This window comes from Myxine glutinosa, chromosome 14, assembly GCF_964187855.1.
Source record: "Myxine glutinosa chromosome 14, kmMyxGlut1.1, whole genome shotgun sequence".
NCBI classification, from domain to species: Eukaryota; Metazoa; Chordata; class Myxini; order Myxiniformes; family Myxinidae; genus Myxine; species Myxine glutinosa.
The window spans coordinates 46,829,150-46,845,320 of NC_136274.1; the positions used below are offsets into that span (position 1 = coordinate 46,829,150).

Here is a 16,171-nt window from a genome sequence, read left to right on the forward strand (position 1 = left end):
TCGGAAGGATGACAAGCTGAGTCAACCCCGCTGGCGTTGAATTCAGCGATCGACCGGGATTCTAACTCAGGATCCTAGGATCCCAAGCCGAAACGCTAAGCCAACACCAGGCTTCTGAGGAATAAATGAGTGGAGGTGAGAATTGGTTCTGGATTTAGGCAGTTTCACCAGGAGGGGGTTTGCTGGTGGAATGCATTCATTCAGCAGATACTTAGAGGGGGGACAGAGCACAGAGAGGGCAGAGGGTGCAAGACCAGAAATGAGGCGGAAAATGACAGAGAGACCAGAGGCCGCAAAAGATCGCATCCCACACCAGTGAATCTGCGTGAACTGTGAGCAACAATGGCCGTCTGCCACACAAGGAAATAGTCTCCACCTTGATAAGCTTCAGCCAGGAGTTGGGATTTGCAGTCAGGTGAAACGAAACCAAAACATGAGCATTGCACATGAGAGGTTTAATGTCATCTTGCCTTTTAATGGATCGGAAGGGCGTGTTTTGGATAAACAATATTATATATAGTCGTGGCCAAAAATATTGGCAACCTTGCACTTTTTTCAAATAACTCACAATTTTCTCGAAAAATAAGTTGAAATTGACAAAAGTATTTGTCTCCACAATTCTTTATTTCACTAATAATATTACAGAACCTTTGTTTTTGATTCAGAACTTAATTATATCCTTTTAAATCAGAAAATAGGTTGTTTTTTTTAAGGAGTTCATGGGGGTTATGGATATGGTGTGAGAAATGGAGAAGTTGAAAGGATTTTGGAGTTTGCTGATGGAGCTGATTTGTTGATTTGTAATACTCAGTTCCAGAAAGGGGATAATAAGCTCGCTACATACACGTCAGGTGGGTCGACGACAACCGTTGACTACCCGATGGTGCGTAGGCGAGATAGGGGGCACCTCCGGGACACAAAGGTGATCCCGGGGGAGGAGGCTGTTTCACAGCACCACTTGGTTGTCTGCGACATAAGGGTGAAAGGTGCGAGGAGAGCTCGGCGGGTGAAGTACCAACCGAGAATGAAGGTGTGGAGATTGAAAGAGGTGACAGTAAGGGAGGCATTAAAAGAGAGGCTGAGTAGGGTAGAGGATGATGTGGTTGAGCTTGAACGTGGTTGGATGTCAATGAAAGATAGTCTGTTGGGAGCCGTTGGTGAGGTATGTGGATGGACAAAAGGACCACCGAGGCACTCGGAAACATGGTGGTGGGATGATGAAGTTGGAAAGAGGATTGACGAGAAGAGGAAGAAGTTCAAGGAGTGGCAGAAGGCGAAGAGTACGGGAGCAGAAAAAGCAGAGCATGAAAGTTATAAGGCAGCCAAGAAGGCTGCAAAGCAAGAGGTAGAAAAGGCGCAGGAGGCATGGAGGAAAATGTTCGGAGAACGCTTGGATTCGGAAGAGGGTCAGAGAGCGGTATTCAGGATTGCAAAGCAGATAGTGAAAGAGAGGTGTGATGTGATGGGGGTGAGTTGGACAAATCGTTGTGGACCCAGATGGAATTAAAGGAAGATGGAAAAGATATATGGAAATGCTGTTGAATACAGAAAATGAATGGGATGGCAACATAGAGAGTAACCCAGTTTTAGGACCGGCAGAGAAGATAACTGAGAAGGAAGTTGAGGAAGCGATAAAAGCAATGAAGAGTAGAAAAGCGGGAGGGCCGACGGGAGTTATGGGAGATATGTTGAAGGCAGCAGGAAGTTGGGGTGTGAAGAAAATGCCACAGATCTGTAATCTGGTGGTGAAAGAAGGCCGCATTCCAGTGGATTGGGAACTGAGTACCCTTGTCCCTCTATACAAGGGGAAAGGTGACGCTCTGGGGTGTGGCTCGTACCGAGCGATAAAGTTATTGGAGCATGGAATGAAGGTATTGGAAAAGGTGTTGGAGAGGAGGATAAGGAAGGTGAAGATCGACGAAATGCAGTTTGGATTTATGCCAGGAAGAGGTACGACAGACGCACTCTTTATTGTGAGGCAGTTGCAGGAGAAGTACATGGAGAAGAGGACAAGCGATCCTCTTGAGCAAGTTCAGTCATTCAACCTCTTGGGTCTCAGTATCAGCCACGATCTTTCTTGGGCAAACCCCATTTCAAAGTTGGCCTCCAAAGCTAGCCGCCGATGGCGCATCATCTGTCACACAGTCTTTCCTTGGCACACCTGAACTCCTATCCACCGATAAGGCCTTCATCCGCAGCTTGATGGAGTACTTCTTACCCCTTTGGGCTGGCTCCCCTGCCTCACACCTTGCTCGGCTTAATGTCGTGGAAACCAAGGTTTTCAAGATCATTGGAATCTCCCGCACGTTTCTTGGGTTTGTTGATCTGGAGAAAGCATTCGATAGGGTTCCACGCGAAGTATTGACATGGGCATTGAGGAAGTTAGAGGTGGAGGAATGGTTGATCAGAGTAGTGATGGCAATGTACAAAAGAGCGTGCACAACTGTAAGGACGAAGGACGGGAACAGTGGTGAGTTTAAAGTGAAGGTGGGAGTGCATCAGGAGTCAGTACTAAGTCCACTACTATTTGTAGCTGTGATGGAGGTGCTGGCTCAGAACGTAAAGGAGGGTTTACCGTGGGAGTTGTTGTATGCAGATGATCTGGTGTTGATTGCGGAAAGTATGGATGGACTGAAGGAAAAGATGAACGAGTGGAAGGAATGCATGTAGACAAAAGGTCTGAAGGTGAATATAGGAAAGACGAAGGTGATGGCAAGTGGTAAAGCATGTGGTGAGGTGGAAAGAACAGGGAAGTGGCCATGTGCTGTGTGTAGGAAGGGTGTCGGAGTGAACTCCATTCAATGTACAATGTGCGCTGTGCGCTGAGTGGGTTCATCAAAAATGTAGCGGTCTGAGATGGTCATTAACCAGTGTGGCAGCTACATTCAAATGTAAGGTGTGCACAGAGGGAGCTGCAGATTTAGGAAATGTTGAGTTGGATCTTGGAGACGGCGTGAAGCTGGAAGGTGTGAAAACATTTTGCTACCTCGGAGACATGCTGAATGGAGAAGGTGGATCAGACTCGGCAACAGTTGCCAGAGTGAGATGTGCATGGAAAAAGTTTCAGGAACTGACTGGCATGCTGATGAGGAGGGGAGTGTCGTTGAAGCTGAAGGGAAAGGTGTATGCTGCATGTGTGAGAAGTGTTATGATTTATGGGAGCGAGACATGGGTCATGAATGTAGAGCAGCAACGAAGGCTTGAAAGGATGGAAATGCGAATGGTTCGGTGGATGTGCGGAGTATCGTTGAGAGAGAGGAAGACAAATGATGAATTGCGAAAGATGATGGGAATAGAGCATGTGATTGATGCTGTGAAGAGGAACAGGTTGAGATGGTTTGGTCATGTGTTGAGGAAGGATGAAAGTGACTGGTTGAGAAGAGTGATGGAAATGAATGTAGAAGGAACTAGAGGACGGGGAAGACCGAGAAAGACTTGACTAAAGATGGTGGAAGAAGAAATGCGGGCAAGGGGGTTAACAAGGAGAGATGCAGAAAAGAGGGCAAAATGGAGAAGATTGTCATGGGGACCGCAAGGCTAACCCCCGCTCTAGCAGGGAAAATGGCCTTAAAATGCATGTTGTTGTTGTGTTGTTGTTTAAATCAGAAAATAAAAATAAATGGCATTGACAAAATAATTGAAACCCTCGACTTAATATTTGGTAGCACAGACATTGGACAAAAAAACTGCAGTCAATCGCTTCTTATAGCCATGAATGAGCTTCCTACACCTCTCTACTGGCAGTTTGGTCCACTCTTCTTGTGCAAACTTCCCCAGATCTCCCAGATTTGAAAGGTGCCTTCTCCCAACTTCTGTTTTCAGATCTCCCCACAGGTGTTCAATGGGATTTAGATCTGGACTCATTGCTGGCCACTTTAGAACAGTCTAGCTTTTTGTCTTGAACCATTCCAGGGTGCTTTATGAAGTGTGTTTGGGGTCATTGTCCTGCTGCAAGACCCATGACCTTTGACAAAGACCCAGCTTTCTGATACTGGGTTGAACATTATGCTCCAAAATGCCTTAGTAATCTCCTGATTTCATGATGCCATGCACACATTCAAGGCAACCAGTGCAGTACAGCAACCCCAAAACATCACCGAACCTCCTCCATGTTTTACTGTAGGGAAGGTGTTCTCTTCTTTGAAGGCTTCATTTTGTTTTCTGTAAACATAGAGATGATGTGCTTTACCAAAAAAGCTCTAATTTTCTCTCATCTGTCCACAGGACATTCCCCCAGTAGGATTTTGACTTGTTCAAGTGTGTTTTGGAAAACACCAGTCAGGCTTTCTTATGTTTCTCTCTCAGCAGTGGGGTTGTCCTGGGTCTCCGACCATAGAACCCCCTTTCATCGAGTTGATGACGGATGGTGTGAGTTGAAACTGTCGTACCTTGTGTCTGAAGGTCAGCTTGAATCTGTTTGGAAGTTGATCAAGCTGCTTTCTCCATCATTCAAACAATCCCTTCGCCTTGCACCCCCAGCTCTCTCTGTGCTCTGTCCCCCAAATATTCCTACAGGTCGCACAAGATCTGCCAGCAACCCTCTGATGGTTAAACTGCCGAAATATCGGCTCTCTGCTCACCTTCACTCTTTCATTCCTCTTTTCTCCCGCCTCTGGAACAAACTCCCTCACTCCCTTCAATCCCACTCCTCCCTCCAGGTCTTTAAAACAGCTGTTCACCACCATCTCTTATCTTCCCCCATCCAAAACCTTGATCTTTTCTACCCCCGCTAATTCACCCCAGATCCACCTTGTTTGAAATTCCAACTTCTTTCCTGGAAGTCCTGGCAGTGTCCATATGTTTTATACCTCTCCCACCGCCCCCTTCCCATGCCCCCCCCCCCCCCCAAAGCCCTCGCCCTCTCTCAGATCTCTCGATGTCTCCATGTCTCTCGGTCCCTGCTCTCAAATGTTGTGTTTCTGTCCTTCCCCCTCTCTCCCCATCTTGTCTACCGCTCCCGATGTTATATGTTTTATGTGTCGGCTTGTCTTTCTGTGTGATTAATGTTCGCTCTTTCACGAGCCTCGATCTTGTATACAAAAAAAATAAAAATAAAATAAAATAAAAAAAATCCTTCGCTGCAATCTTCGATCAAGCTTTCTCTTGTGGCCACGAACAGGGTGGTTGACTCCAGTGCCATGGGCCTTAAACTTCCTGATAACATTACGTACAATGGAAACAGGAACATCAACGTCTCTGGAGATGGACTTACAGCCTTGAGATTGTCCATTCTTGGCTACGATTTTGTGTCTGACCTCCTCAGACAATTCTCTGGTTTTCCTTCTTTTCTCCATGCTCATTGTGGTATCCACAGTGACACAAAATAACAGAATGACTCCTTTTCTCTATTCAAACTGGTTGAATGAGTGATTTTTATATTGCAGGCACCTGCAACTCACCACAGGTGAGTTCAATTCCAAAGTAAAGGAGAATCACCTGCTTGAAATCTAATTATTTCTAACAACTTCTAAAAGGTACCAATAATATTGTCCGGGACATTTTAGGATTTCTGTGTGGAATAAGCTAAGATTTAGTAATTTTTTCAGCTTTTTTTGTTTTGTGCCACTGCAAACCAAAGATATACAGATGTGGACACCAAAAGATGTTTTAACTTCAACAATTTTCTGGAAGAAATGGTGCATTATTTGAAAAAAGTGCAAGGGTGCCATTATGTTTGGCCACGATGTGTGTGTGTGTGTGTGTGTGTGTGTGTGTGTGTGTGTGTGTGTGTGTGTGTGTGTGTGTGTGTGTGTGTGTGTGTGTGTGTGTGTGTGTGTGTGTGTGTGTGTGTGTGTGTGTATATATATATATATACACATACACATATATTCACACATGCATACAGTGCACTGCAGCACTGATAACTGGGAGAGCATCATGACAGAAAAGAAAAATGGACAAACAAAGTCCCCTGGTATTGGTTTTGAGGTGAAACCAAAAAATGACGAGGGAGAAGAGTAATGTTGGAAGACATATTTAATTATCTCTAATATACCATAAGCACAATATTATAAACTACAGCAGCACTCGATAGAGGACATACCTCCACCGGGCTGAACAGTTTATATTTTGGAGCCCAGATAGACTGGTTCTGCATCTGCACCTGAATCAAAATCTAATCCATTTGGCCTTGTCACACACCCAACCTCTCCATCAAATTTTGGCTGAATCCGTCCACAACTTTTTCAGATATCTTGCTCACAGACAAAAACAAACAAACAAACAAACAGGGCTGAATACATAACCTCCTTCCATCTTCGGTGACGGAGACAATTAACTGTAGCAACAACGGACTTTCCCAAGAATCCTAAATGAAAAAATTAATGCAAATTTCACATACAGCAATGCAGCTACACGTTAACTCACGACTCTCGATGTGGAAATCAGCTTAATCAAGCAGGTTGCACATTAAACCCAACGGGTGATAAATTACCAACCAACTCTCCCAATCCGACCTCAAAACTCGACCCGCTCGAATTACACCTCAAAGTTTGCTTTCTTTCTCTTCTCTGCAGATATTACTTCAGTGTCTACTCCCAATAACTTGCTGCTTGTGTACCTCTGCCATTAACGAGACCACGGAATACTCAACAAGCCACAACATCACATGATTATTGTGTGGCCATTGGCAACTCAAGGGTGGCACGTTATGATGTTTGTTTCTTCCCCTCCATTGCCAAACTCTGGAACTCTTTGTCTTCTCATGTATTTCCAAACACTTATGACCGACCTCCTTTTCCAAAAAAGCAGATATTTTTTTACTTCCTCAAGAACTCGAGACTATTCTCTCTGCACTTTTCTATCAACGCAGCTCCTTTATTTAAGACCTGGCCATGAAGAGGACTATGTAGTCCGTGGCTGGAGCCTTCAACATTTAAATATAAAAATGGGTATAACGTCGGCGGCGAGCCCCGTTGATCTTGCCAAAGTCCGGAGGGTGCACACAAACAGTAAAGCCAAGGGGCGGCAGTCATTCAATAGTCCACATAATATGAATTCCCAAATCCCCAAAGCATAGAGGACAACCCGATTCAGCCGTACCACTGGTAATGGTTAGGAAGACGGGATCTCCAAGCAGAAATGGACGATTTAATTGCAAGACAGGAGACGTTGCGGGAAGATGAGCAATGAAAGTAGGCACAATCGACAAACAGATCCCCTTCGTGTAAACGTGTGAATCACAAAAATGGTGCCATTAAGGTTATATAAGAAGCAAATTGTCCAACAGGCTGGCCAAACAAATGGCCGAGGGAGGTCAGCGGATCCAAAGTTGCTGAACTACTGTAAGATCAGGATATCAAAATGGCAATAAAAGATGACTGGAGCCCACGTCAAGTTCTTCATCTGGTCATGCACAACACTCTCACTGTGGGTTGGTGCATTTTCATCCCAAAAACAGTGATCATCACCATGGTACAAGCGAAGCATCGTTTGTTTCGCACAATATGCAATTGAACAATAACAATCAATTGACCTTTTAAAGTAATTGATCGTGATCGAATTTACCATAAGAATGTGCTCTAAATTACTATAACACCACTAACACCAGCCTAGATAGTTAGACCCAAAGAAAGGTTCAGTAATTTGTGGGGCAACCTCCATAATCTGTCCATAAATAAAAGAAAAATACATGGCAAATCTCAATATATCAAATTAAACAATAATCCTCCTAGACTAGGAATATAATCTCAAAAAATTACATGAGGGGTAACTGTTTGTTACAAGCTGTCACCCATGCTAGGATTGAACCATGACACCTCCTGAGCAATATTAGCCTGGATGACACTTGATATTTTGATTTGGGACCTCACAGTGGGTTATTTTGTGAAAGAGGTCAATCGCGAAATATCTGATTTTCTTGAAAATACAAAAATGTCAATAAACTGACCAATAATTCAGTTACAAACTTATTTTTGGTGTCAAAATGAGCAGCATAACAATACATATTGTAAAAATATTGGTTTATACTATAATATCGGGAAATTTTACAAAGAATGGCAAAAACGGTGTACCTATTCTAAATCGGGGTACACACCGTGATCATTCATCCCAGCAAGCTGGTACTCAATTTGCCGACCTCGGAAGGATGACAGGCTGAGTCAACCCCCCTGGCGTTAATTCAGCGATCGACCGGGATTCGAACCCAGGATCCTAGGATCCCAAGCCGGCACCCTAACCGCTAAGCCAACACCAGGCTTAGAGGGAAAGTAGGGGATGAAAAAAAAGTCCAGATATCCAAAGAGAAATCAAATGAATAACAAAAGACCACAAGTCAGGAGACGACGATGGTTCACGAGCGAGCGGTATTCAATGACAAAGGACGGACTATAACCGAAACAGGCCCGGACAGGCCAGGCCTGGAAATGTCAAAATGAAGGTTACTGACCTTGAAATGAGATAGAAAATAATGTATAATCAGTTATGAGGTTAGTCAGCTACACAATACCGAAAATTCGGTGAAAACGGAAATGAAAAATAAATGAAAAATAAATAAATAAATAAATTTGAAAAATGAAAAAATTAATAAAATAAAACATGAAAAATCGAGCTCCGTGGGGCTAGGCACATGACATTGGCCTAACCAAATATCGAAACCCCTGTCAGTTTCCACCAAACCCCTCAGAGAAGATGTAGCTTGACTCGATTACCCCCTAAAAAGACATCTTTTTCGGGCGTGGCTCCGCCCACAATGGGCGCAATACACCCACTCTAGGCAGGACACAACTAGATCATGATATCAACCTCCCACCCAAGTTTCATCAAGATCGGATGATATCATCGGGTAGTTATGCTGCGGACAGACAGAGACACACACAGACAGACAGACACACACAGAGACACACACACACACACACACACACACACACACACACACACACACACACACACACACACACACACACACACACACACACACACACACACACACACACACACACACACACACACACACACACACGACGAATATAGTGGTCACTTGATAACTCGTGAACCAATAAGAGGCGACTGGGCAGGCCTCGAGGAGAACCAGGCCCCAAACACGTATGACCAAACTGACTGACTAATACACAATTTTACACGAAATGCAAGACACGGTTGAACCAGAAACACAGTAGACACATACACAGCAAAACAAAATACTTAACTTTGAGAAAAAAAACACCAACTTTGATCGACGTGGACAAGCTCTGATGACAAACAACCTCACTTGGAGAACCGGAAGCGGAAGCGACATCACATTATCAACTGAACTTGCAGTCCAATTTTATTTCAGAATAATAACAAATTACAGCGTGGTTAATAAAAAGTGGAGTGTAAATAAAGCGATCAGGAAGTAATACCCCGACTTACGTCTCCCCTTTTTACGTCGTTTCGCAAATGCATCGTCACGTTATCAATACCACGACCGGAATTGCTCCGCCTCTACTTGCACTTACATCGCTTTAAAAGCCATACCTTTTATTCTCGAACATTTTCAGAACTTACAAGACTGATGAAAACCCCAGAATACATTGCTGAATTACCAAATCGGGAGATCACAAATCGCCGAAGAAACTACCGTACTTTGCTTCGCACGTAAATAAATATACTGTCCTATAGAATGGCCAAGAGGCCTTGTAAAAGTTTTACCTTGGAAGTGAAATTAGACGTTGTTCAACGAGTAGATACTGGTGAACATGCCGTTGATGTTGCCATGTTATTAAGTTTGCCTCCGACTACGATGCTACCTACCATCTATAAAAATGCCGACATTCATTGAAGGAGGATGAAAAAGGAAGAAGGAAAAAGGAGGAATAAAGAAGAGGTACTGCCAACTTCGCTCGCTTCCGGAAGTGGTCGATTTTTATTTCAATATGCCTGGCAATTGATTTTTTTTTCAATAAGTATGTCTACTTGTGTATGTTCCCACAGTAATATAACTGTTATGAATGAAACTAGAAGAATGACAATCTTCAATGACACGACGTCGACCGATATACCTCCACCCACATTATTACATCATTATACATACTTGTACCCTGGTGTTGGACTTATATACTGGACTGGATTATAGCCCTGGTGTTGGGCTAGCGGCTAGGGTGCCAGCTTAGGATCCTAGGATCCTGGGTTCGAATCCCGGTCGATCGCTGAATCCCGGTCGATCGCCAAAGGATGGCCCCTTCCTCTCTGGTCGTAGTCAACGTGTGGCCCTGAATGGATTTCTCTCATCTCCCCTTCCTGTTCAGGCTGGAGTTCCCCAAGGCAGTGTGCTGGGCCCTGTGCTTTTTCTGGTCTTTATCAATGATCTCTCCGACTCTCTGGAAAATCCTCTCCATCTCTTTGCTGATGACTCCACTCTCTGCCGCTCCATTCCTCTTCCCTCAGATTGGCAGTCTGCAGCCTCCTCACTCTCTGAAGACCTGGACAAAATCACAGACTGGTCAAACAAGTGGAACATGTCTTTCAATCCTGACAAATCTCACTCTCTCACTATGTCTCTCCGAAAAGATCGACTGGACAACCCTCCCATCTACTTTCTCAACAATCCTCTCCAAGAAGTTCTGTCGCTCAAGCTTTTGGGTCTCACTATCTGCCATGATCTTTCTTGGGAAAACCACATTTCCAAGCTGGCCTCCAAAGCCAGTCGCCGACTGGGCATCCTCCGTCGTGCGAAGTCCTTCCTCGGCACACCTGAGCTCCTCACCACATACAAGGCTTTCATCCGCAGCTCAATGGAATACTGTTCTCCCCTATGGGCTGGTGCTCCTGCCTCACACCTGGCTCGGCTTCACGCTGTTGAATCCAAAGCTTTCAAAATCATTTGAATCTCCCGCGATGAAGCTATCTCTGAGGGCCTTTCACTCACTCACCGCAGGCAGGTAGGTGGTCTTTCTGTCTTCTACCGACTCCTCTCCGGCCTTGCTCCCCCAGCTCTCTCTGTGCTCTGTTCCCCAAATATTCCTACAGGTCGCACAAGATCTGCCAGCAACCCTCTGATGGTTAAACTGCTGAAATCTCGGCTCTCTGCTCACCTTCACTCTTTCATTCCTCTTTTCTCCCGCCTCTGGAACAAACTCCCACACTCCCTTCAATCCCACTCCTCCCTCCAGGTCCTTAAAACAGCTGTTCACCACCATCTCTTATCTTCCCCCATCCAAAACCTTGATCTTTTCTACCCCCACTAATTCACCCCAGATCCACCTTGTTTGAAATTCCAACTTCTTTCCTGGAAGTCCTGGCAGTGTCCATATGTTTATACCTCTCCCACCCCCCCCCCCCCCCCCTTCACATGCCTCCCCCCCAAAGCCCTCTCCCTCCCACAGATCTCTCGATGTCTCCATGTCTCTCGGTCCCTGCTCTCAAATGTTGTGTTTGTATCCTTCCCCCTCTCTCCCCATCTTGTCTACCGCTCCCGATGTTATTTGTTTTATGTGTCTGTTTGTCTTTCTGTGTGATTAATGTTCGCTCTTTCACGAGCCTCGATCTTGTATACAACAAAAAAATAAAAAAATAAAAAAACAAAAAAAAAAACACCAGGGGGGTTGACTCAGCCTGTCATCCTTCTGAGGTCGGCTAATTGAGTACCAGTTCACTGGTAATTCCCTGCTTGTCGTAAAAAGGCGACAAAAAGGGTTGGCGGCAGGAAGAGCATCCGGCCGTAAAACATTGCTTCAAAAAAGGGGACCAAAAAACAACAACAACCACGGTCCCCGAAAAAGGCCAACCCCTGCTTGCGGGGAAAAATGGCCTCTAAAGGTGGTTTTTTGGGGGGGTTTTTTATACATACTTGTACCAATTTTGATCAAAATCCCATCACTGGTTCACAAGTTACCGCAGTAACAAAACTTTTCCCCAATGGGACCTATGACCTTTGACCTCTTGACCCCATAATGTAATCCATTTATCTTTTCACCATTAACATACTTGTACCAAGTTTGACTGAGTTCCCTTCAGCCGATAAGTTATCGCGGCAACAAAAAACAATTACAGAAACTGACCTTTGACCGTTGAGCTCTTGATGCAGAAATCTAATCAGTTCATCTTTGTATCACAATAGATACTTCTACCAAATTTGGTCAAAATCCCATCACTGGTTCACAAGTTAGCTTGGTAGCCGAATTTTTATCCAACAGGACCTCTAACCTTTGACTTATTGACCACAAAATCGAATCAGTTAATCTTTACATCATTATACATGACAGATCTAAGTTTGACTTGGATTCCTTCAGCTATTCTCAAGTTATCGCTGTCACAAAAACATATCACGGAGGGACGGACAGCCCGGACGGACAAGCCAAAAACATAATGCTTCCGGTGACCATCAGCGGTGGCATAAAAAAGGGTCGTGAAATGCACCAGGCATAAAAGGATGGCCCCTTCCCCGACCCACAGATAAAAGGTGAAATACAATACATGAAGTGGTGACATGAGGAACGCATCCCCTGTTTATGCCATGAATTATTGAGGAAAAATTGCTTTGATTTACATCATTTCAATATTCGTCGCACTTTTCAGGAACACATCCCCAAAGTAAACCGGAGTCATTTTTTATGTTGATGGCTCTAGTCACCGACTATATAGTCCTCATCGAGGCCAGGTCTTAAATAAAACAACTGCATTGATAAATATGAGGAAAGCTAAATTAAATAGAGAGAAGGTAAAGGTGAGGAGTGAAAATGAGTAGGAAAAGTGTATGATGTTTGTTTGTAAGAAAGTGAGATTGAAGCTAGCCCGGTAGCTCTAGTTTGAGTGAGACAGAAAGCAAGACCAGCAATCCTGACACAGAGAGTGTAAGATGGTTCCGGGCACCACTTAAATGCTCCTAAGTCAGAATGGTAGTACTACCCTGGGTGGTTGCTGTCGACAACCTACTACCTAAAAATATCGAACAGTAACCTGTGTAAATGAATGGGTGGTTTAATGTCTGAAATGTGTATACTGGTACAATGACTTCCGTTGGCTAATACGTTACGCACGTGCTTTCATAATTAGAGAAAAGGTTGTTTTGTGTTTTTGTTACAAGAGTACATGGATACACGCACACATGCTCACCTTCGATCATCCCTCATACCATTCATTTCTCGCCCTCCATCGCTTTCTCGGCCACTCCCTCTCCTGAAGCGTGGAGGTTTGTCGTAAGTCTGGCCCCTTCCCGATGTGCGCCAAGACGTCACATTCGACGAGACATTGGACTGTGAAGAAGCTGAGAATTCCGGGCGTGTGGCAGCCAAAGCAGGGAAAGAACGAAGTTCTGGTGCATTGCGACTTTTGTAATATGGTTTTGGTTCAGCTGTTGGAAAGAAGTAGTCACGGCACTATTAACCAATCTTCAATTTGATTTGATGACAATTTGGCCAAATGACCTTCCCAAATCTGGAATCCAATTCCTAACTTTTGGTCTTTTTTACAACATTGAAGCCCAATACCTTGCTTGGTCTGTCAGCCACTTTATCGTAGCCTGCAACTTCCAGCCTACATTAATTCCTTATGACCTTCCAATGACAATTCAACCACTAGTAAATGTACTTAGACATAGCCAATCTCACCAGAGCACACTGGCCACATTATTACAGTGGGGCATCTTCAATAGCTTGCCACATTATTTAGGTAGAATAATAGTGAAAATGGATAAACCTGTGTCCATTCAATTCGTAGTAGTTTCAATGTTTGTGCGTGTGTGTGTATACTTACTGTCAATCCCCAAAGCTTCCATTTTGCTATTAAGGAAATCGAAGAGTGTGCTGGGAGCTGACGGTCGACTACTGACTGCTCCCCCATCCTCATCATCGCTCACAGCTGCTGCTCTTCGGCCCCTTCCCCGCCCCTTGCCCCGTCCTCTTCCGCCACTTCCCCTATCTGCCAGACACACAGAAAGCGTCTGCCTTTACACTCTTCTTCAAAGTAATCATGCATAAACCAGCCAGATCGATATAATGGCGTGCTCAGTCATGATGTCATTACCTTGTCAATAAATCCATGAAGTATTAATTACGAATGCATATTTTGACATCCAAATAGTTAAAATTCTTCCATCTGAAAATACTGATAAATTCATATAAAAATTACAATTATCTTGAATAATCTGCAAAAATAAAGATGAGAGTTAGAATAGAACCATGACAACACAGCTCGTAATTTATTTGGTGAGAGAATAATTTGATTACAAGGTACCCTTGCCATGACGTGATGTTGCATCAGGGCACAACAGCGGAGGCGGATGAAGCAGGGTTTCCAATGCAGCTTCCACATCATTTCGATTGTCCATCAAAGCGAGCCTCCCTTCCTCTTTCGTGAATCCCATTTCCACAATCCGCTTCAGTGATCCTTCATCCACCTGATGAAAAAAAAAAATGTCTTGTACAACTTGTACAACAAAAAAGGCAATGCAACTCTAACAGCAGCTCTAAACGGTCTATAAAGCATACTCCCGTGGCGGGCAGAGCTTCAACAATACAGGACATGCAGACTTCACTCACAGTGGCACAAGCGGAGATGAGAAGCACCAACTGGAAGTAGATTCGGCAATCATGGTTTTTGAAAGTTTTTTTTTTTTTTTTTTTTATGTATACAAGATCGAGGCTCGTGAAAGATCGAACATTAATCACACAAAAAGTCAAACCGACACATAAAACACAAAATAAGGGGAGCGGTAGACAAGATGGGGAGAGAGGGGGAAGGACACAAACACAACATTTGAGAGCAGGGACATCGAGAGAACTGTGGGAGGGAGAGGGCTTGGGGGGAGGTGGGAGAGGTATAAAACAAATGGACACTGCAAGGACTTCCAGGAAAGAAGTTTGAATTTCAAAAAAGTGTATTTGCGGTGAATTAGCGGGGGTAGAAAAGATCAAGGTTTTAGATGGGGGAAGAAATAGTGATGGTGGTGAACAGCTGTTTTAAAGACCGGGAGGGAGGAGTGGGATTGAAGGGAGTGGGGGAGTTTGTTCCAGAGGTGGGAGAAAAGGGGAATGAAAGAGTGAAGGTGAGCAGAGAGCCTAGATTTTGGCAGTTTCACCATAAGAGGGTTGCTGGCAGATCTTGTGCGACCTGAAGGAATATTTGGGGGACAGAGCACAGAGAGAGCTGGGGGAGCAAGGCCGGAGAGGAGTCGGTAGAAGACAGAAAGACCACCAACCTGCCTGCGGTGAGTGAGTGAAAGGCCCTCGGAGTTAGCTTAATTAATCAATTAGTCAAGTTAATTCAAGTTCAAGTCAAGTCAAGTTAATTAATCAATCAAAAACATAAATTAATTAGTTAGTCAAGTTTACGGTATTGTCTCGTTTCCTGTCTCCATCCAACCATGTGACCATGGCCGAGCCAATAACTGCAAATGACAGAGCAGCTAGCTCGGCGCACAGCCGGCTTAAGACTCAATATGGTCATCAACACACCCAAGCAGAGAATGAGTTTGCATGCAGAGCGAGGTTGAACCATGTCAGTAATGAATTAGGGCACTGTAATTATCCCAATTTAGACACCCAGGAATTGTCCAATGTACTGAAACAGTTCCAGCGTGGGATAAATAGCAAAGGTTAAACCTAGGTTACATAAATGAAGGGAAAACATACGTACTGCTTTTGTGCATATATATAATCCATTGTAGTTATATAGCTGGGATAATTCCAATTGCATCCTCCCTTCCCCAATGGAAGAAAAAGCCAAGAATGGCAATATATATTATATACATATACATATATATACATATATATACATATATATACATATATATACATACATATACATATACATATATATACATATATATACATATATATATGTATTTACCGACTCCTCTCCGTCTTCTACCGACTCCTCTCTGGCCTTGCCCCCCCCAGCTCTCTCTGGGCTCTGTCCCGCAAATATTCCTACAGGTCGCACAAGATCTGCCTGCAACCCTCTTTTGGTTAAACGGCCAAAATCAAGACTCTCTGCTCACCTTCACTCCTTCATTCCTCTTTTCTCCCGCCTCTGGAACAAACTCCCTCACTCTCTTCAATCCCACTCCACCCTCCAAGTCTTTAAAACAGCTGTTCACCACCATCTCTTATCTTCCCCCATCCAAAACCTTGATCTTTTCTACCCCCGCTAATTTCACCCCAATTCCCCTTTTTGAAATACCAACTTCTGTCCTGGAAGTCCTTGGTGTCCTTGTGCTTTATACTTCTCCCTCGCCCCCCCCCCTTTCCCATGC

The 16,171-nt window shown here is 44.2% G+C and overlaps 1 protein-coding gene across 2 annotated transcripts in view; it reads right to left on the reverse strand.

Moving 5' to 3' along the window:
- Positions 1 to 16,171, reverse strand: part of LOC137439707 (tudor domain-containing protein 3) — a gene marked incomplete at its 3' end in the record, with an annotated part of 198,467 nt that overhangs the window by 48,981 nt on the left and 133,315 nt on the right. For both annotated transcript variants that reach the window (XM_078768314.1, XM_078768313.1), the window contains 3 exon segments: positions 13,033 to 13,270; positions 13,672 to 13,836; positions 14,152 to 14,314. In XM_078768314.1, the coding sequence (XP_078624440.1) occupies positions 13,033 to 13,270; positions 13,672 to 13,836; positions 14,152 to 14,314 (566 nt within the window).